At 40.7% G+C, this 21,792-nt stretch overlaps 1 protein-coding gene across 1 annotated transcript in view; it reads left to right on the top strand.

Moving 5' to 3' along the window:
- plce1 (phospholipase C, epsilon 1) overlaps positions 1-21,549 on the top strand; it is a 78,056-nt gene extending 56,507 nt beyond the window's left edge. The window contains exons 16-45 of the mRNA XM_073489493.1: positions 1,413-1,541; positions 1,642-1,778; positions 2,379-2,485; positions 2,755-2,879; positions 2,985-3,129; positions 3,222-3,386; positions 3,683-3,797; positions 3,991-4,150; positions 4,244-4,366; positions 5,278-5,414; positions 5,491-5,729; positions 5,930-5,991; positions 6,403-6,568; positions 6,660-6,767; positions 7,121-7,237; positions 7,963-8,121; positions 8,463-8,598; positions 8,811-8,852; positions 11,920-12,038; positions 12,401-12,518; positions 14,019-14,156; positions 14,656-14,946; positions 15,680-15,843; positions 16,605-16,866; positions 17,158-17,276; positions 18,075-18,203; positions 18,305-18,502; positions 18,946-19,140; positions 19,235-19,447; positions 20,157-21,549. Of these exons, the coding sequence (XP_073345594.1) occupies positions 1,413-1,541; positions 1,642-1,778; positions 2,379-2,485; positions 2,755-2,879; positions 2,985-3,129; positions 3,222-3,386; positions 3,683-3,797; positions 3,991-4,150; positions 4,244-4,366; positions 5,278-5,414; positions 5,491-5,729; positions 5,930-5,991; positions 6,403-6,568; positions 6,660-6,767; positions 7,121-7,237; positions 7,963-8,121; positions 8,463-8,598; positions 8,811-8,852; positions 11,920-12,038; positions 12,401-12,518; positions 14,019-14,156; positions 14,656-14,946; positions 15,680-15,843; positions 16,605-16,866; positions 17,158-17,276; positions 18,075-18,203; positions 18,305-18,502; positions 18,946-19,140; positions 19,235-19,447; positions 20,157-20,324 (4,486 nt within the window). The 3' untranslated portion in view covers positions 20,325-21,549. The remainder of the gene's footprint in view (positions 1-1,412; positions 1,542-1,641; positions 1,779-2,378; positions 2,486-2,754; positions 2,880-2,984; positions 3,130-3,221; positions 3,387-3,682; positions 3,798-3,990; positions 4,151-4,243; positions 4,367-5,277; positions 5,415-5,490; positions 5,730-5,929; positions 5,992-6,402; positions 6,569-6,659; positions 6,768-7,120; positions 7,238-7,962; positions 8,122-8,462; positions 8,599-8,810; positions 8,853-11,919; positions 12,039-12,400; positions 12,519-14,018; positions 14,157-14,655; positions 14,947-15,679; positions 15,844-16,604; positions 16,867-17,157; positions 17,277-18,074; positions 18,204-18,304; positions 18,503-18,945; positions 19,141-19,234; positions 19,448-20,156) is intronic.
- The last annotated feature ends 243 nt before the right edge of the window (positions 21,550-21,792 follow it).

Genomic DNA, 21,792 nt, shown 5'->3' with positions numbered 1-21,792 from the left:
TTAGGCAGACTCTAATACTGACTTCTTTATTTTCCTGTTCGTTGATTCATAGACAAAGTGAATGAAAATGGGTGTGTTATATACAGATTTATATCAGAAGTATGAATATGGCCATGCTGAGAGTGATCGGCATGGTGGGTCTCTCACTTCGGAATAAAAAACATAATTCCTGTGCTTCATCACTAGTTTTGTAGACACACTGTTAGCAGTTTCTAGGAGGTTGTTTTTGGACATGCTATCACAGCAGGCAAAAAGACAACTGCTACATAATGAAAAGACTAAATGTTGGATTTTTAGTGCTAAAATGCACCTATTCCCAAAAATATATGATATAGATACATTGGTTTCCTTGGTTAGGACTGTGTCTTCTGTATGTATTTTGCATTCACAGCACAATTTCTGGGGCCAGATGAACTGGATGTTTACCAAACTCTTACCGCACAGTATGTTGTCTTTCTTAAACACCGACACAGATAATGGGTTTGTGAAGGAACACATTTGCAGATTGTTATTGAGATGAGGTGCTGTTCACATAAACCCTCGTGTCACACAGAAAACAGATAACCGGTTCAGTTTCCTGTCAGGACAGGAAGGAACAGAGCTCTGGTACTTTTCAGCACTTGTGGCGGCAGGTAGCTAATGGTTCAAGCTGGAATTTGGTTGTGAAAATGTTGTTCGAAAACTCATTTCATTTCAAGCTTGTTTGTATTAAGGAAACCTGGATTATCTTCTCTGTGTTCCTAGACAGTTTTCTCTGACTCTGAGTTATTATTTCATGTTCGAGCAGAGGATAACAACTCTATTTCATTTTGGCTAGGGATACGGTGTTCATTTGTCTCTACTGGGATGCAGATAAATATTATCTTTCTTACTCAAAGAGGTTTAGGAATTCTTTTCCAGTGTCCCTGAACCTTCCCACTGGCATCTTCTTTTTGCTGTTTTTCTTGTCCCCTCTGAGAACTTGTGTTGAAACCTCTTTGTCTGCTCTTTATTTGCCTCACTCCTCTCGTCCTCCTTTGTCTCCTTCTCTCAATCTAGTTCACATTCATTTAGGACGCCACCAGATTCAAACCGTGTCTTGTAAGTGGTTACGAGAATTTGAACATTAACATCAAAATGGTTAAGTTTCAGCCTGTTTAGTAGACAAGGAATGTGCAATGACAAATGCATGATGCTTATTTGCTTGTTCAACTGATGCACTACAGTATGGAACTGTTTCTCTTACTGTAGATGCAGGTCATCACTTACTTTTGACTGGATCTCAACGCTTTTGCTGCAGTAGTTGAAATTACATGTAGAAACTGATGCATTTGCAGATAACTTTGGAAATAACTAAACTTAAACTTTAAAATTCAGACACTGAATTTAGTTTTTAAAACAATCTTTTCTTCCAATCTTCTCTCCATCTTCAGGTTCATGGTAGGCGACCTGTCTGATTCAGAGGGCGACCTGTCGTCTGAGCCGGTGGTGAAAGAGGTGGAGTTTCAGGGGACTGAGGAGACACACAGAGCTTTCAGCCACGGCACTGAGCTCATTCCCTGGTAAGAAGCACACACACACACACACACACATACACTTGCACAGGAACACACATAGATAACTCAACAGACACTTCACTCTATTTGTATTGTCTTTTTCTAGGTACGTGTTGTCGCTACAGCCAGACGTTCACCAGTTTCTGCTGCAGGGGGCTACAGTGATTCACTACGACCAGGACAGCCATCTCACAGCTCGCTGTCTGCTACGACTACAACCTGACAACATCACACTCACCTGGGGTAAATGATGACCGTGTGCTATTAAAAAAAATCAATATCATTTGAAAGACATGAGTATCTCCTCGGCTGGGAATCACTTGTCATCATTATTATTTTTTTTAAATGTAGTTTCTCTTACAACCTTGTTATCTGGGGTTCATATTATCCAGACTTTTTTTATATTCTATATCTACTGTATATAATTTCGAGCAGTAAGATAGTTTAGGGTCTTTTAGGACTGTGGGGTTTGTTCAGTATCGGGGAATGTGTTCAGATGAACTTGAAAGACCTGCTGAAAAGATTTATTGGTATATTTTAGGATGTTTATATCTCATGGAGCCAAGTCCCATTTCATCTTTCATTACTACACTTTAAACAAATGGAAAACAGACACCCACTATATATATATAAATATATATTAAAAAAATCATATTTCCTGCATTGTGTTTCAAATATATTGTAATGGTTATCTACAGTAGGTAAGCACAATATCTTTTTGTAAGACACACAACTTAAACTGGTTGTAAATGTGTGCATTTGTGTACAACCTGCTCAATTTCCTATGTCTTGTCTATGTCCTACTACATATCATCATATCATAAATGTGTTGATTTATTGCAGGTAAGCCTCAGAGCGGAGGTGCTTCTCCCACAGAGCCGCCGCTGGGATTAGGACAAACTGTAGTGGCGGGACTAGCAGAGGGCCTTCTGGACCTGGGAGTGGTGAAGGTTTGTTGGCAAAAAATACCCCCAATATTAATCTGGTATTTACACTGTGCAAATCTTTACTTGTTTTCAATGTAGTGTTGAATTTTAAACGTATTTGAAGTAAGAAATTATAAATATTTAGCTTTTTCTCTAAATGCCAGAAATGCTCACAAAATTGTCTAACATGCACTGGAAGAATATTAGGATTGTAGTGTAGGATTAGTAACCAGTTTTATGTTGGACACGAGTTAGATTGCACTCAATTATATTGTCTTTATATGAATGTGCAGGCAGTTTTCCTGGGTCATCAGGGCGTGGATGTTCATGCTGTATGTTTGCAAAACAAGCTGAGCCAGATGACCGTGGAGGAGAACGGTCTCAGCCTCCTCTACGGTCTCAGTACCACCGACAACAGGTTTGTCCCTTGTTGCAGCCAGCATTCTGCTTTGAATATCATTGTACACTGGTACATCAGTACAACACCTCAATGTTTACTAAATATTTTAACTAATCTCCTTAGACTCCTGCACTTCGTGGCGCCCAACCACACTGCACGAATGCTCCATAAGGGCCTGTCAGAGCTGGTTAATGCAACCAGAAAATTGAAGAAGTTTCCTGACCAAAGGTTGCAGTGGCTGAGGAGGCAGTATGTCAGTTTGTATCAGGTAAACCTTTTCCATCAAGGTTTCAAGATATTCTTGCAGATCTCCCTTCATGTCCATCTAATCCTGTGTGTCTGTGTGCTTGTCTCTGTTAGGAGGATGGCAGGTACGAAGGCCCTACACTGGCCCATGCCATTGAGTTGTTTGGTGGGCGGAGGTGGAACATGGGTACAGGCGGGGTGGAAAAACCTGGCGGCCAGAAAAACAGCCCTCTGAGCATCAATGATAAGACCAAGAAGAAGAAGAAGGTCCTTGTCAGGGTCAGTACATAGTGTAGTAGTGCTATTGCTGTTTTTGTGTATGATTACAATTTTTTGTTTGTTTTATGTGTAGACCTAATTTAACTTGACTTAAATGCACAATTTTAATTTGTACTCTTTGCGGTGGTAGAAGGGATTTCTACCACTATACCACCACTTTAACATGTTGAGAGCCCTGACAGAACTCCCTGTTTGCTGCTCTTTTCTCTCATGATACAACCGTTAGGAGAAGAATTGATATACTCCTTGTTACACCTACTAACTTTGTTATCATGTGTGTTTACACACAAACACAGGGAGACAGTGGGGATGCCACAGATGACGAGATGGTTTCCAGGAAAACGCGGAGCTGTAAGGAGGGATTTTATCGAAATGGACCAGAGTCTGACAGCATCGACCAAGAAGATCCAGGTGATATTTTACGGCGCTATTACGAATTATTATTATGAAACAAAGTGAGGTATTTACTCAAAAGACTACACAAAACCTAATTTGAAGACCAGAACAGTCCCAACAGGGCATTCGGGTCTTAACAGATTTTTTCCTGTGATGCTTTCCTTATCTGTATGTTTTTATTTACCCTCATTCCTCTTTGCCTCCACAGAGGACAGCTTCCCTGGACCCTTCTCCCTCTCATCCAATAAAAGCCCTGGATTGCTAGCCTCTTCTTCCTCCTCCTCCTCTTCCTCCAGCATGGCGGGGTCCAACCAGACCCGTCCGCAGTCCTCTCCGATCCTCTCAGGATCGGCCAAGGCACAGCCAGGGTATGACTATGATTGCACTGTATAAGAAGACTAGCAGTGTGAAAGTCTGACATCTAATGATTTGATATTTTACCTTTTCTTTGCGGGTTGTAGGGCCTGGAGCAGCAGGTCGTGGCACGGCCGCGGTAAAGGCTGTTTCAAAGGCTTCCAGAACCTCATGATCTCTGACAGCACGATGAGCTTCATTGAGTTTGTTGAGCTCTTCAAGTCATTCAGGTAGATACCAACATTTATTCTACAAGATCCTGTTTATTTGGAATTTTTAGTCATGAAACACATTTTTCTGGTTATACATAATCATCCAACATTCAGCAATGTCCTGTATGTATATTGTACATGTTCTGTTAAGAATTTTTTGCCATCTCATCTCTTTTGTTATATAATTGCTGTTTTTATCAATAGCAGCTGAACACACCATGAATAAAACACATTCAAAAAATGCTGCTCAAGGTTATCATGCCTTCCCAACCATTCTTCTCTTTATAATATTTAGCTTCTATATTATTTTTCCCTGTCAAATGAAAGGAAACAATGTTTTGCCTTGATAAGCAATGGAAAGCAGTGGATTATTCTCATACCAATCCTCCTACATTTCTTAGATTGTAGTGTGTCCTCTCATCTGCTGCCCAGCAGTTTCCTTTTAAATTCTTGCTCAGCCAGACAGAGAAAATGGAAGTACAGCGCTTCAGCAGATCAGCCTCTCAGAAATCCTGCTTATTTTCCAAAGATGGTAGAGTTATATTACATTTAGATATTTGAAAACTCAACCATTCACTCTTGCATCAGTTTGTTATTAAGAACATTGAGAAGAGCTCATACAAGGTATAGCAAAACAAAATACAAACAAATGATGCCTGCCTTGACAAGAAAACAAAATGTCACAACTTAGAGAGGTTGTTTGTTGAATGAAAGTCTATAAATGTGACTTTTAATCAGGCCTTTCAAAGAAATGCAGATGAAACAGAGATCACCTTTATTTTGTCTTCAACAAGGCTTTTGGCTTACACAAGGCCTCCACAAATTTGTCTTTGGTTTGTTGATATCCTCTAAATTAAATCCTGAAATGCTTATCAATCTACAGTGGCTAAAATGAGTCTATAATCTTCTCTGTGTTGTTTCCTCCACAGTATCCGAAGCAGGAAGGACCTAAAGGAGCTGTTTGACACCTTTGCTGTCCCCTGCAGTCGCTCAAGTCAAGAGTCTGCTCCTCTCTACACCAACCTCACGATAGACGACAAAGACACAGGACTACAGCCAGACCTTGGTAAAAGATCAAACAGTTGTATTCATTTATATACTGCAAGGGTTCCCTCTCGCCTGACTCTTCCTCTCCTCTCCAGACTTATTAACCCGCAATGGTTCTGATCTCGGCCTGTTTATCCGGACGAGGCAGCAAATGTCTGAAAACCAGAAGCAGATCTCAGACGCCATCGCAGCAGCCAGCATCGTGACCAATGGAACTGGAGTGGAAAACGCATCTCTAGGCGTCTTGGGGTTGGCTATCCCTCAGCTCAACGACTTTCTAGTCAACTGTCAGAGGGAGCACCTGAGCTACGACGAGATTCTCAGCATCATACAGGTAGAGTGTGGAGCCTTATTTAACATGAAATGGAAGGAGAGCAGATGGACATGTAGTGGATGAGGAAATGCCTGGTATAGATTTTTGATCTCACCACATGAATTAATAGAATAAGGATGAAAGAAACCTGAGACATAAGGGAGGAAAAGGGACTTTAAATCAATAATGGTAATTCATTGTTTGGTGCTATTCTCTTGCAGAAATTTGAGCCCTCATCAAGCATGAGACAAATGGGTTGGATGTCATTTGAAGGCTTTGCAAGGTAGAGTAAAAACTTCTATAAATGTTTGAAAATAAACTGCATAATCATTTAAAGAATAACATGAGTTAATGAAATACATTAAATACTGTATCATAAAACAGCAGCTGTAAGGCAGCAATAAACAGTCGTTCTCATTGTTGATTAATCTGTTGACTTTTTTCTTGATTAATCGGTTAGTTGTTTGGTCTGTAAAATGTCAGAAAATTGTTGAAAAAAGAGAAAAAGAATGTTGTTTAGTCCAAGATGATGTCCTCAAGTTTAAAAGCCTGCATACTCCAGTTAGTTAGAACTGAAGAAGCCTCTTGGATGAGAGGTGAAACGTCTTCAAGAAACTGAAACAAATGGAGTTGCCTATGATACAGCACTTAAAATCTTAGTCATAGCCTGCTAACCAGCCCCCCTCCATACCAGGTTCCTGATGGATAAGGAGAATTTCGCCTCTCGTAATGAGGAATCCCAGATGAACCCCGAGGAGCTGCAGTACCCTCTGTCCTACTATTACATCGAGTCTTCTCATAACACTTATCTGACTGGACACCAGCTCAAAGGAGAGTCCTCTGTTGAGCTTTACAGTCAAGTAAGAGAGCAGTTTTTTATTTAATGCAGTCCCGTAACTCTTGTTAAGCTTGTGTGTTCGTGTTTGAATATTGGATGTTATCTTTCTCCAGGTGCTGCTGCAAGGCTGCAGGAGCGTTGAGTTAGATTGTTGGGATGGAGATGATGGCATGCCAGTCATATATCATGGACACACACTCACTACTAAGATACCCTTTAAGGTTAGAAATGCATATAAAGGCTCTCCTTACTTTCTCCTTCCATGCCTCACTAAACTGAACTGTAGTATGACGTATTTATTTTGACAAAAGTAGTCCAGGCAGAAAATCTGTCCATTCAGGAAACCAAACAAATGTGAATTTTTAGAACTGATGTCAGTCTTTGAAGTCCTTATCAATACTGTATATTTTATGTTTGACTGATCAGAGCTCCCATCACCTATATTTTATTTGATGCTGTATCTTAGGGCTGTTTGAGTTAATCTCATTAGTATTTGTTTTCATAGAGTTTAATTGACTTTTATTTGACTTGGAGTGCCTTTTCTACGAATTAAATCTCTCCCATGATCTTCCAGGATGTGGTGGAGGCAGTTAACCGGTCTGCATTTGTCAATTCTGACATGCCCGTCATCCTGTCCATAGAGAACCACTGCTCGCTCCCACAGCAACGCAAGATGGCTGAAATCTTCAAGGTATGGCAACAGATATGTCTGAAACTATACGAGAGATGACTTTTCTTATCAGTGTCTATAGTCGTGTATGTTTTCCATGTGTGGCTTATAGAAAGTTTTATACGTAGTATATATAAAATAAGCACACATGCACCTTATTCAGTGATACCTACTGTATATTTTGTGAATTAAATGCACCTACACCTTCCAGTAGTCTAGTTTCCAGTACAACCTCAAGTGTTCCTCAGTGGCACTTCTAAGAACACTTACTGAGTAAGAGTAGCACTCCGCTCAAGCATTTCCCAAGATTTTTTCAGCTGCTGTGGGCATTCAAACTGGCAGACCTCCAGCCAGAGGCTTGCTTTTCTAATCTTCAGGTTACAACTGTCCCTTTCTTCTTCTTTTTTAAAGTTATATTCTAAAGGCCGCACATATATGGGCATGACAGATACATCATGGAATATCATCTTTCTTTCATCTAACAAAAAATTCCCAACATGCTTTCCTCCCTGGAGACTGACTTCTGAGTGGCTTGATAAAGAAAAGTCTTTCATGTTCAGATAGCCCTGTGCCTCTGGACAGCTTATGTCACCACAGGCTTGTTTGTTTACAATGTTGTTTTGTGTTGATGAAAGCACTTTTGATTTTCCTCTCCTCCTCCTCTCAATTGACAGTACATTCTGGTCAGATTACTAGACGTGATTTATTGACGTCTCGTCTGTCCCGTTTAAATATTTATTCATTAGACGGTGTTCGGGGAACGTCTCGTTACGCGCTTCCTCTTTGAAAGTGACTTCAGCGATGACCCTCACCTGCCGTCGCCGCTGCAGCTGCGGGGGAGGATCCTCCTCAAGAACAAGAAGCTCAAAGCACACCAGGCACCGGTGGACATCCTCAAACAGAAGGTTGAGAAGAAATAAAGACTTCCTGTACAAATGCATGCACGTATATAAACATGTACATAATTTATATTTCGTATAAGGCTTCCTTTAAGTGGCCTTCCAGATCACATCAGCACATTCAATATTTAACAGTGTTTATGGAGTGCTGTCACACATAAATAATAGATGCTAATGTGCCCATCACGCCATTTTCATCACACATAACCTGGTACTTTAGTACTTCTGCAGATAAGAGCTTGTATATTTACAGCTAATGGCTCATACGTCAGATATAGGTATGTCTTTGTGAATAGTAGTTCTACTTTGTAACACTTTCTGATTACTTAACAATATTTTAATCACAGGCTCACCAGCTGGCCCACATGCAGGCCCAGGCTAGCAATGGGTCACCTGGGGCTAGTTCACCTGGCACCCACAATACTGAGGAAGAGGAGGAGGAAGAAGACGAGTATGACTATGACTACGAGTCTCTATCAGATGGTAAGGAGAACTTAAAGAAGAGGAAAAGACAGCACAAAACTAACATAAAAAACTCAAAATTTTGTTGTAACTTTTGTTGTAACCCTTGAATCAGTTTCTGTGCACACTTTTATTCTGTCTCACTTTTTTTTAACACTCAAGTCTCTCTTTAAGTTGACACACTGTTCTCACTTCGCTCCTTTCCTGTTTGATCTTGCCTGTTTTCCACTTAGCTGATGTCCTCACAGCCTCTACTGCCTCGTATGGCCTGGAAGGTAAATGCACGGCTCGGATGTGCCTCTCTATGTACCAGTGTTTCCATCTACCTGTGTATTGCGGTGGTAGTTGGTGGTGTTTCACTGATCAGTTTTTATTCGCAGTATCTTAAAATGGCCTCTTAAAATTCTACATATAAATCGACTGTAATTAAGTTTTAAGGGGAAATTGTGATTCTTGCTGCAATTCTTCTTGCTACCACTACCACTGCAGAATAACTACAGAGGAAACACTTGTATGTAGAAGTGCAATAGTGATCTGCATCGTTCTGTATGTGCCCGCATACTGTAACCGCTGCTAGCTTTCTGCTGATTGTGGACGTCACATAATGCTCTGCAGCACCGTAGCTATCTGTTGTTCGTGGTAAGTAGCAGTTAAGTAAATTAAAATAATTTCCTCTGGTGCATTTGATCGTAAAAAATGTTATAGAGGTCGTTTTGTTTGACAGTTTGAGATATAGTTAATGTGGTAATGCTGAGCGCTCTCCACTGTAGCTGTAAGCATGTGCATTCTGCAGACATTTGACATCAGCACCGAAGACTCTACTTTATGATTGCTCTCATTCATAATGGGTTTAGAATCACAACAGGGTGCCATCAGAGCATATTTATCTCTGCTAAAGTGCTAGCAGTGGGTGGTTGGTAACATTAGGAGCGTTTGTTATGATGTTCCCTTGTTTTATCACCATTGTGTAATTGCAATAATACAACAAGCGTTCTTAACGCCCAGCTTCGCTACAGCAGTTTTTCTTTGTGCCATGCGGAAGTCTTTAATATTGTGACTGTGTGTATTCAACATCCAGAATTACTTACTGCTCAATCAAATTCTTTACTGTGAAGACTGTTTTTAGAGTAACCTGGATGTTGTTTTTAAATGATAATCGTGCTTGTGTTGTGTTTGTGCCTTTGTGTTTTGCCTGCTTGTGTGACAACATGTTTTACATGTTTTATAGTCACGCTGTTTAACTTAATTTAACAAACCAGAGTCAGGGCAGGATGGGACATACTGTCTACCTCTAAATTGACTGTCCTTGAAAGACATCAGAAGTTAAGTTTGATTTATTTCAGTCAGTATTTTAACAATAAAACACTGTCTGTATGGTTTCTCTTTCTCTCACAAACACATGGCCCCCCTCTCCTTCATACTGTATTTGTCTGTGACCTCGCCAGTGGCTGGGCAGGCTCATCAGGGAAACAAAACAAAGCCATCTGGTTTCTCAGGCCCTACGCTGCCCCCACACTAAACAACAGACCAGGGAAACCACCCTGTCCCGGTCCCAGTCCCAGCTCTGCTCTCTCCTAATCCCTGCCCTCTGCTTGTCCCCGGCAAAAGATCTAACCGGTCATGGACCTTTTAGAAAACCATTTCTTGAATCTAAATCTTAGAAAGTAGTTAATTTTAATCTAGCAGGGAATACATTAAGCACACTCCACCTTACATGCCCCAGTAAATACAAACACCGGAGCACTAAATTGCCAAGTTGCCACCATCTCATGTCACAGTCTGGTCCAACTCACTTCTCTGGCTACTGTCTACAGGATGACTTTCAGGGTCGCCTCTGTAGCCAAAGCCCGTTTCTAATGAAGATATTCCAAATGGCAGGAATCAAACAAGTTTTCTGTGATAAAAAGCTTCTGCACTTTCAAGCTGATATGTTTCTGACTGTGTTTTTGGCTGCAATGAATGTGTAGGAGGAACGGGAGCAAAGGGAAGAACTCCCTACTGTTCCTCCTGTTTACAGTTGATAGACATTGCTTTGAGTATCAGTGAGGGAGGGGCCTTTGTTGGTGTTTGGCTTGGGAATTTACTCATGGGATCTGCAAGTAGTTAGAGATACAGATAACTGCTTTTCTGTTTATAATTATTGTGTAATTGTCCCCACCTGTGGCCCTTTTAAAGGCGTACCTCATCAAAAACACCAAACATAATGGTTGAATACTGGAGCTAATGCCGAAGTACCTTTAAGCTGCAGTTAACTCCAGTGGTAACTCAATGCTCTGACTTTGTTAAACTTAAAGCAACATTATGTAACTTTGTAGCTTAAAATAACAGCCATGTTAATGGTGTCTTGTTAATTACGTCTGACATATTGTTACAGACCTGGGATTTGTATACGAAAGTGGTGTTACACTTAGAAACTGTGGGGGGCTCCAAATCACACATAATCACAATCACACATAAATGCCATAATGTTGCTTTAACAAGAAAAACCCAACTTATCTCTTGAAACACAAAGTCAGCCTTTGTTTCTACAAGAAGTAAGATTCCAAGATGTAAAATATACGGCTTCTCAAATGTCTTGTCTCGTGATTTAAAGGATGATTTCACCCAAAAATGTTGTTTTCTACTCCTCATGCCAATGGAAAGATCTGGTACACAAATCATCTGGAAAGAATTTGCAAAACCGTTATTTAAACTCACGCGTGGTTAAGCTTGTGCACCCACTTTAAGCAAGGTCTGCGCTAACACATTTAGCTTAGCAGCTACTGTGAAGATTGCTTCGGAGAATGCTGCAACACTGTTTTTATGTGAAGCTACAGAAATATTTTGTAGACTATAGAACTTCATCTGACTTTCCATCTGTATGAGCGTGAACAGATAATGACTGAATTTTAATTTTCGGGTGAACTTATCCTTTACTTATCCTCCTTAAAATACAGTGCATCAAGAGCTACTGTCACACTAACTCCAATGCACAATTTTTATTTAGCAAATAAATTTAAAATCCAGGCTATGTCTTCATCGGGGCAGTTTTAGCCTCCTGGATGAAATATTGTGCTGTTGTTATTACTAACAATCCATTTTGGATTGGATATGACAGAAATTGCAGTCATAAAGAAATATGTCTTAAGTAGAAATTAAGGTAAATGTGTGGGCATGCTTGCTTAATTGACAGGTATCTCAACCTGTCACACTCAAGCATGACTACTTTTGCAGTTTGTATATGCTTCAAAATCATTGTTTCTGACACTTGATTCACCCAATAAAACATTTTTCCTGAGCTCCTGTGTGCTCCGTCAGACCTTTTCTGCTGGGAGCTACTATAATTCACTGTATTTCTCATAGATAACATCCTGGATGACAAGCCAGAGGGGAAGAGCTCAGCAGACAAAGAAGAGCAACCTGTAGATGAAATACCAAAGAGAATGAAGAAGTCAGAAAGTACTACGCAGAGCAAAGGAAAGGTAAGGAACTAAAGTATTAAACTGATAAGTGTAAAAATATTTAACATCTACTCTGTGCCAGTGGGTATTTTGGCTGTTTGCATCAAGCCAGTGCTTATAAATCATTTATTTTGGTTTTAATTACATGATTATTTTGCTGGCAGATAAATCAAAGACTTGCAAATATGTTGAAGTCAACTGAAATAGGTTAAAAAGGAAAATAAATGGTCAGATTCAATGAAAAAGATGATGTAAAAGTATGACATTTTTGATAGCAATCTGGCATGGAGGCTAAGTACAGTTATGTACCACTGCAACAGTACATAACTGTCTCTTCAAGTAAAACCATGTTTTCCCTGTCCTGTCTCTACCTGCACTTGTAGGTGTTTGACATGGAGCTGGGCGAGGAGTTCTACCTTCCTCAGAACAAGAAGGAGAGTCGACAGATCGCCCAGGAGCTATCCGACCTCATAATCTACTGCCAGGCTGTGAAATTCCCTGGTAGAGAATATTTCAGTTTCTTTGTGACACACGTTTCTTTTTCTTTCTATTTCTTTTCATTTTCACATACATCTTCTCCTCCTGTCCTACACGGCTTCCTCTCCCACCGCAAAGTGAATCATTCTTCGTTGAAATCTTTCTTCCCCCCCTCTCCTCTCCTATGTCTGTCATGGTATCATTATCTCATTTTTTCTGTCTTCCACTCCCATGTTAAATTTAGGAGGTCAAACCTTTCCCCATGTTTTTTGAATTTTTCTCATTGCACGACATTTAATATCCCAGTACGTTACACTCCATTCCTCTCCCACACAGGACACCCACTAAGATGATGAATCCTTTTTCTCCCCCATGGGAAAGATGGGGTTACTTCATTGTGTTGTCAGTCCCAGAGCAGCATAACAACAGCAGCGTTGTTACATACTGTACATTCAGGAAATGTTTTTGGGATTTCCTAGAGTATAGTTACAGTAGTATCCCAGGTTCCTTTGTCACGTTACCCCCTCTTTTTTCCATTTATAACTGTCTTAATATGAGCTTATATGTTAAAATGAGAATATGGATTTAATTTTAAATACATAAAATGCTCTGTGTCAAGCAGTTCAGTATGCTTGACTTTTCTTGTACCCCCATTAAAGTTCTCCTATGTCTTCTTTATTGGGATCTATCTTCAATCCCTACTTCCATTTATCTCTGTTATTTCTTTATGTTCCTTAAATATCTACCTCTCATCTCCCCTTTCCTCCCTCAAGTGTCTTCTTCTCTGCTTGTTTCCTCTTTTCTTTGCATGACATTTGCCCTTATAAACCTTGCCGTGTTTCCACTTGGTATTTTATTTGTATACTATTTTCAGTGACCTGAGATCAGAGAATGATAGACCGTGGAAAGTGGCCCACTTCTGACAGACAGACAGCAGACTGGCTGCTGCCGTCTGCTGTCTGAAGTGGCTGCTGACAGACATTTTACTTCTTAGAATGTGTCTACAAACATTAAATCATCATTAAAAAAAAAAACACCATTCAGAAAAATACATTGCAAATGTCTGATCTCATTTATTTTTTTGGATAAGAGATGATATTCAACAACAAACAAGAAACAGCAAGAGTTACAGTGTTTAAATGTGTTAAATTTAATGATAGTAATTTAATAAGTTGTATTTTGATTAATGTACAAAACCTTTGCAAAGAACACTGGAAGCATCTATTTGCATATCATTTTTCATCAGTTATGTTTCTTATGGAATTCTTCACAGAACAAGAATCCTTTTTCACAAACACTTTTTGTAAATTAATTATAAAGAAATGCACTTGGAGGGACGCCTGGGAGGGAGGGAGATGACCAGCTTCCTCATTATGATAGAAAGCGACAGTTGTTTTTAATAGAGAAAATGATTTCAGGATTTTGAGAAACTAATTGAGACAGATTATGATGATGTCATGAGCGCGGTGTCTCCAGTCTGTCTGTGCAACATTATTGACCACTTTCTTCTGTCTGGGAACACAGGCCTCTCCACACTGTCTCCGGCCGGCTCTGGCAGAGGGAAGGACCGGGGGAAGAGCAGGAAGTCCATATTTGGCACAGCTCCCGCTCGCAGCAGCGCAACAGGGGAGGTCATGACCCAGAACCGCACCCCTGGGAAAGGTACGCAGGTGCTAGGGGTCGTAATGGAAAGACGATGTATCAATATATGCATTGTCAGTTTTTTATGTGTGTTTCACAGATATACAGAATAGAATAGAATTGAAAATTCTTAATTGTCTGTCTTTTGCGTGCAAAAAAAAGCTGTAATAAAATAAATGAAACAAATCGGGATAATTACTGGTGGTTTTTACCAGAAATTTTTCCAGACAAGGTGGCAAAGGCTAGCGTACAGTTTGTGCACTCACCTTTGGAAAGATAGGAAAAGAGTTTTTAAATGTGACCAGGGAACAGATACCAACAGGTGGGTCACATGACATGGAACCTATTGAAATTGCATTTAAAAATGCAAAAAAAAAAAAATAAAAATAACGTGAGGCTTAATCCTGATTGGTGCTCAGACCTGCTCTTACCATGACTTCATGTAGGACCACATAACTCAATGCAAGAAGCAGATTGAGGAATCAAATGTTCCGTCTCTCTCTCTCTGTCCTCCCTCTAGGTGGCGCTGAGCGGCTGAGCTGGGAGGAGCAGCAGACGTCTCCGATCCTCAACCCCCCCACCTCTCTCAGCGCCATAATCCGCACGCCCAAGTGCTACCACATCTCCTCCGTCAACGAGAACGCCGCCAAGCGCCTCTGCCGGCGTTACTCTCAGAAGCTGATCCAGCACACGGCGTGCCAGCTGCTCAGGACTTACCCAGCAGCCACCAGGATCGATTCGACAAACCCAAACCCTATGCTGTTTTGGCTGCACGGGATTCAGCTGGTGGCACTGAACTATCAGACTGATGGTGAGGACGGCTTGGAGAGATGCTGTTTTTCACTCACAAGCAAACAACACTACCAAGTTCTTTTTTATTTTAAGTTGGCGAAAGATACAGGAGAGATGACTGAGGAGTATATTCAGTTCTACTCAGAGGTCTCTGCCGCATTAAAATGTTTTTTTTTTATTTTACAACCTTGCAAAGCCTTGAAATTGTCTGAAAGGCTTCAAATCTAAGTGAGTGAGTGCTGTACAGTATGAGGAGTCTGTTTTTGTTATATCTTTGAAAAAGTAACAGATAAAGTGATTTTTTATTTTGCCAAATAGTGCTCCACTGCTCGTTTTTCTCTCTTCTCTCAATTTACGTCTGTGTTCGCTGTCTGAGCTCTAAAAGATTAAGCTATTTTTCTCTAAAAAGCATATTATATATCATATTATTCCCTTCCTTTCTTTGTACTTTTCTTTATTTCACTCCTCCCCTCATGTTTTTTCTGTCTCTGCTTCCCAAATCATGTTTTTTTCCATTTGGAATCAAAGTTTACACGATCACCCAGTTATGTACATTCAGATGTGCAAGATTTGTTTATACGACACTCAAAATTCGAATTGGTCAAACAGGAAAAATCACTGCACTTAACAATATTCAAACTGGATAATCTTTGTCTTTAATACCCTCAAGGTGAAGTTGAAATTTTTAGTTCTAGCTATTTTTGATGCTTTTATCTCAATCCCTTTTCCTGTCCTTTTCTTCGCCCTCACAGACCTGCCCATGCAGTTAAACTCAGCCTTGTTTGAGGCCAACGGGGGCTGCGGCTACGTCCTGAAGCCAGCAGTGCTGTGGGACCGTAGCTGTCCGCTCTATCAGCAGTTCTGTCCGATGGAGAGGGACGTGGAGAGAATGAGCCCCGCCGTCTATTCCCTCACTGTGAGTAATGGAGCGGAGTGGAAGATCACTTAACCCTTAATAGTCCAACCTCTACACTTTTATCCTCACACCTATAGCTTCCTGTCTATTAGTGTATTTTTCAATATCTTTCTTTCATCAATCAGAACTACAAGTGTTTGATTTGCCCCAAAATATTTGTTGCATGTTGGTGCAGTTTCTGAAATTCTGTATTAGCATACTTGCAATGACTGCACCGATGTTATGACTGGACATTCCTCCAAACACACACTCCTAAGTACTCATATTAGGCCCATTAAGGTGTGTTTGGACAGTTTTATTGTGAAGTGGTCTGTGTACACTTTCCCTGTTTGACAGTTATGAACCACCCAGACCACCCAGTCAATTCAATATAACAGTGAATGAGAACAGCAACTCATAAAAGCTCTGCAATGCAACATGTCCACTTTGTCTGTTAGGTTCAGATAATCCACTCTCATGCTCTCAGAAGTAACAAGACCACTGATCTGGTCAAACCAGCAGTATATACAGAAGGATGATGTCACACTCATAAAACCTGTGTGTTAGTCTGTATGTGTGTGTGAGAAAGAGACTGAAAGAAGGTGAGACTGAGTTTTAGTTGGCAGGTCAGAGTGACTTCACTGTTGTTTGGCCTCTCCAGCCTGCTTCATCCAATGACCTGAAAATAAGATCAATGCCGTGTAAAAAATAATCTTAACTGAGAATTTTGTTCACACATGGTGTGACTCATTAATCACCACACCTCTCCTGTCTTCTCTCAGATAATCTCTGGTCAGAACGTCTGTCCCGGTAACACTGCCGGCAGCCCCTGTCTCGAGGTCGACGTTCTTGGCATGCCCGTCGACAGCTGCCACTTCCGTACCAAACCCATCCATCGCAACACCCTCAACCCCATGTGGAGCGAGCACTTTCAGTTCACCATGCACTTTGAAGAGATGTGCTTCCTGCGCTTTGCCGTCGTGGAGAACAACAGTTCCCAGACTACAGCACAGAGGACACTGCCTCTGAAGGCCCTCAAGCCAGGTACGACATAACAGATGAGACGTCAAGAAAGGATGCTTCGAAGCTGTAGATGGGAGTTTGTTCTGACCAGAGTCAGCATGAGCACCTGTAAAAAAAATCAATTAGCATCTGCAGTGAATAGCGATGTGCTCAGATTCATTCAGTTCAGAAAAATACCAGAAAATATCTATGAAAATGTCTTGAGCGATAACAAAAGATAAACTTGAGTGAGATCTGTTTTACTAACCAACAGAGGCTTGTGTTTTGTCATGTGTCAGTGTAAAAATCTATTTTCTTCTTGTTATGTTTCAGGTTATAGACACATCCAGTTGAGGACACAACATAATGAATCTCTCGAAGTGTCAAGCTTGTTCATTTACAGCCGCAGAATAGAGGAAGGTCCCTCAGGAGTTGCTACTCCCTCATCACTGGTAAGACTTGTCATTGCCTCAAGTTGTGCTCTTGCAGTGTTAATACTGCACTATACCTTTAAAGCCTGTAAACCTGCTTAAAGGCATCAGCTTTTGTTATTCTTTAAATGGAGTCGATGGTAATGCAAAAATGCCAGTGGTGGAATGTTACTAAGTACTATACTTGAGTATTTCCATTTTATGCAACTTCACTCCTCTACATTTGTCTGAGAACATTTTATTTTCTAGTTTCCACCGAATGTGGTGATTTTGAATGTTTGTGATGAACTGAAGGATGAAGTGTTCCTTTTATGTGTTGAGAAAATTCATAAATAAACAAAATAAACAATTTTAAAACCCTCTTAGATTAGCTGGAAAATGCATTGTCACAAAGCAGAAAACGGGCTGTTTCTGTCACAGGATGGGAACGCTACAAACATATGGTGATATGGTGCATTGCTGTAAACTACCGAATAGTACATAAAGTAGGTCAAATTAGCTCAACCTTGAACATCTACAGCAGTTAATGCAACACATGAATTCAACATTATTAAAATCCAAAAACATCATATATAATAGTAAAACTCTGACCATTTTAATGCAGAATTAGTACTTTTACTTTTGATACTTTAAGTACATTCTGCTGATAATACTCACATTCTTTTACTCTTGTAAGGTTTTGAATGCAGTACTTTATTTATGGACTTGCAGTACTGATATTTTACTTTAGTAAAGGATCTTCTTCCACTGAAAATGCTCTCTAAGCAGAAAACAGACTTATAAAGCAGAAATGTCACGTCTGTCCTGCTCTCTCCACAGCTGTTCAGTTCAGAGGAGAAACGTGCGTCACAGCAGCAAAGAGTGACGGTGTATGGAGCTCCTGGTCCTGAGCCCTTCACTGTGTTCTGTGTCACAGAGCAGACGACCGCCAGACAGCTACTGGAAACAGTCAGTACTTCAGAAATAAATACTTCAGAAAATAAGACGTCCATTTCTTGGGGATTTTTCCTTAGTCGTATATAATGTGCCTCCTCTCACTTCCTCCACAGGTCGTAGCATCAACGGGAAACCCATCAGAGTACTTCCTGTGCGAGGAGAAGGTCCCTCTGTTGAAGGAGCGCAGCGAAGTGAAGCGCTGTGCTCAGCATCGTCCTCTGGGGCTTGAAGAGGAGGTGGTCAGAGTGGTGTCCAGCTGGAACACTGAGGAGGGATGTGTGTGGAGGATCATCCTCAAAACCAGAGAGGAGGTACACAGACACCTACATTTAAACTGACCTCAGATTGGATTTTATCAGCAAACAAAGAGCTGTGAATTTTGTCTGTTTTATTGGTATTAACTTTGATCTGTTGAATGATTAGAGCACTTTAATCTGAATGTGTTTGTTAATATTACCTGTTAAAACTACCTTTCATTACTACTGTATCACATAATAGTACTTCCTGAGTCACTTTCTTGTGCAAACTATCATGTGGACTCTGGCTCCCCCTTGTGGTTGTTTTGGTGGTCTTTCCCAAAGGCATTCATCGAAGTATTGCTATAAATGTGAGAGTAGCTTTGACATAAAATACACTTATTAATAGGTATGAATGGTTTATTAAACATTTTCTGCCATTAAATATCAAATGCTGGCTTACCTTTAGGGTCCTGCAACATGTTTTTTACCGTTACTATGTGGTGTTGTCCTTGTAGAACTTAAATGAGAAGAACACAGTGCTGGAGGGAGAGGAGGAGGTGACTGCTGGAGGGAGAGAAGGAGGAGGAGGAGGGGGAGGAGGAGTAGAGGACGATATGTTCTTTGTCCAGGTCCATGAAGTTTCACCAGAGCAGCCTCACACTGTGATCAAGGCCCCGCGCTGCAGCTCTGCTCAGGACGTCATACAGCAGGTGAGGAGAGTCAAGAATACACCGCTGTTACTTTGCAAGACATGAAGTGTATACGAACTTTGAAGTGGCTGAATTCTCTCTCCATCCTGTCCAGACTTTGTCAAAGGCCAAGTATTCCAACAGTATTCTATCCAACCCGAATCCATGTGACTACGTCCTGGTGGAGGAAGTGACAAAGGACGCCGGCTCGAAGAAGTCCTCCACCTCCAAGCCTCTGCAGCGGGTGCTGCTGGATCAAGAGTGTGTCTATCAGGCTCAGAGCCGCTGGCGGGGCGCGGGGAAGTTCATTCTTAAACTCAAAGAGCAGGTAGCTCTAAACACGCCGACTGATTTTCAGTGCTAGACACCTCATAAGTTTTTATTTTCCATGTTTTTATTTAATATTTATTTGCCCAATGTCCTCTTTTGAGCATCTTTCTGTACTTTTTTACTGTCCTGTTTGTAATTTCGTAAAAACACTTAAAATTGTTAAACAAACGGCTTCATGTTTTAACTTTGTATGTGCTCGCCTCTGTATCTAATGCACTGTTTATTCACATCTCAATTAATCCATGTTGTTGTGTGCTTGCCATTGTATTTTAACACCTGCATGATGCGTTGTATGTGCTTCTAACCTAATGCTGCTTTGCTTGTTTGTTAACTTTTGTGTGTGCTTTGTTGCTGTGTCCCTATGAAGTGTTACCGTGAGTCTGCTTTTCTTTTTCTTGTGTTTTTATGTTGAATGTCTGTCAGTATTTATATTATTTATGAGCCAACCGTTCTTTTTACACTCAAGACAATAAGAATGTGTTTATATGAGCTGCCTTGTTAAATAAAGATTTATTAAGTACTTTTTAAAGTTGCTTTTTTAAATAATTGAGACCGAGTGAGAGAGGAAGTGGGTATGAGAAAACATTGAAGCACTAGAAAAAAGTTTAGATACAAAAAGGTTAAATTGTGTCTTTAAAAAAAAAAAACTAAATGCACATTCCATCTGTTTATATATTGCAGTAGCATGACTCTGTTTCTGCTTCCAGGTGGTGCGGGAAGAGAAAAAGAAAGTAATTTCCTTTGCCAGTGAGCTGAAGAAGCTGACCAGCCGCAGCCGCAGCATGACGACCGGCGGCGGCGGCGTGGACGGCCCGGCCCAGAGTAAGGATGATAGAGCTGCATGCTGTGTGGCTCTGACAGAGCTCCAGGAGTGAGGCTCACACTCTGCCTGCTGTCTGTGCATGGAAAGGCAACAGAGGTACCGTATGTTGTCTCTAACATCTAACATCACAAACGTCAAGTATGTCACATGAATTTGGGGATTTTATTGAAGTGCTAGTAGTGCATGAGACTCACTTTTCTTCTCACAACGGGAAAAAAATGATGGTCAAAGTCATTTTTTTTCCATTTTGGGGTCTGAATTAGGTAGGATTGTTCCTAAACTTCAATAGAACCTAAAATGTTAGATCAGGTAATGGTGAGTACACAAGTGTATGCAACGATCCGATATCGCGTAATGTATTAGCCCCAAAACACGACCCAGTTATTTCCCACCTGTCGCAACTTAACTGTTTTTTTTTAACTGCACAAGCAGTAAATACAGTATCCATAAAGAGGAAGTAGGGATGCAGTGGCATGAGTTTTTTTATTTAACGATAACTATGTCTGAAAATATGTCAGTTTCAGGGTATGGTGGCATTGGGTATTACACAATTATCATCATTATTATCAGTTACAATTAACAGAATGAAAACAGAAAGGGGTTTTAGTTGAACGAACATTGTATCATAATTTCACAAAATATTATGTCCTGAGAGGCATGAAACTTCATAAAAACTTGAAATAAATCTATTTTTAATAAAACTAATAGAAAATAGAAATCAATACTGTAGATTAGCAAATATACAGGGTATGATAATCGTCTATTTTCAGACCAGTTTACCTTGAAACCTCAACAGCGAGCGACACGTGTTACTTCAAGCACACATCAGGAAACTTACATTTGTCCTTTGCTAACGTAAGTGGCAGTGCAACGAGGCAATACCACCTGCATGGATGAATCTGTTCCATTTAGAACAAATACTAAAGATTGAAAGATGCATAATGTGGACAAACATTGTGTGTAGGCAGCTGACAAATACTCACCATTAGTGTGTAGCCCAGTACGACTTGTGTTTGTTGCAACGTACTCTACAGTCTTGAATGGTCTATTATCTCCACCTCATATAATCTAACATTTCAATCCGTTATATTTAACAGATGGTCTCACTTTGCAGCGTGGTAAGGATTCATTATGATGTGACTAAATGTTGTGTTTTTATGCCTCAGTCTGGTGAAGCCTTTAACGCTCTTATCCGTGCTCCTCTGCAGGGTATCTGTCTGCAGCTGCGGGTCTGAAGGCGTGGGTGGCAGAGGGCAGGGTGGGGGCAGGAAGGTTCCTACAGGCCACTTCCTCCTCCTCCTCCTCCCCCTCTTCTTCCTCCTTCAGGGGGCAACTCCAACCTGTCCACCTGCCCACCTCCTCTCTGACCCCCCCAGCCTGGAAGCTTCACCTCCTCAGGAACTGGAAGATCCACAAATGAGTCGGCTGAGAGAAGACTTGGCTTGACTGATTCTAAAACTTGGATGATTCTGGGTCCTACGCAGCGTGGAATTCTGGGATATGCTGATGGAGTCTGATTC

The sequence above is a fragment of the Pagrus major genome, chromosome 20 (assembly GCF_040436345.1).
Source record: "Pagrus major chromosome 20, Pma_NU_1.0".
NCBI lineage: Eukaryota > Metazoa > Chordata > Actinopteri > Spariformes > Sparidae > Pagrus > Pagrus major.
The sequence above is the reverse complement of the archived record's forward strand: the minus strand, read 5'-3'. Positions and strand labels throughout refer to the sequence as shown.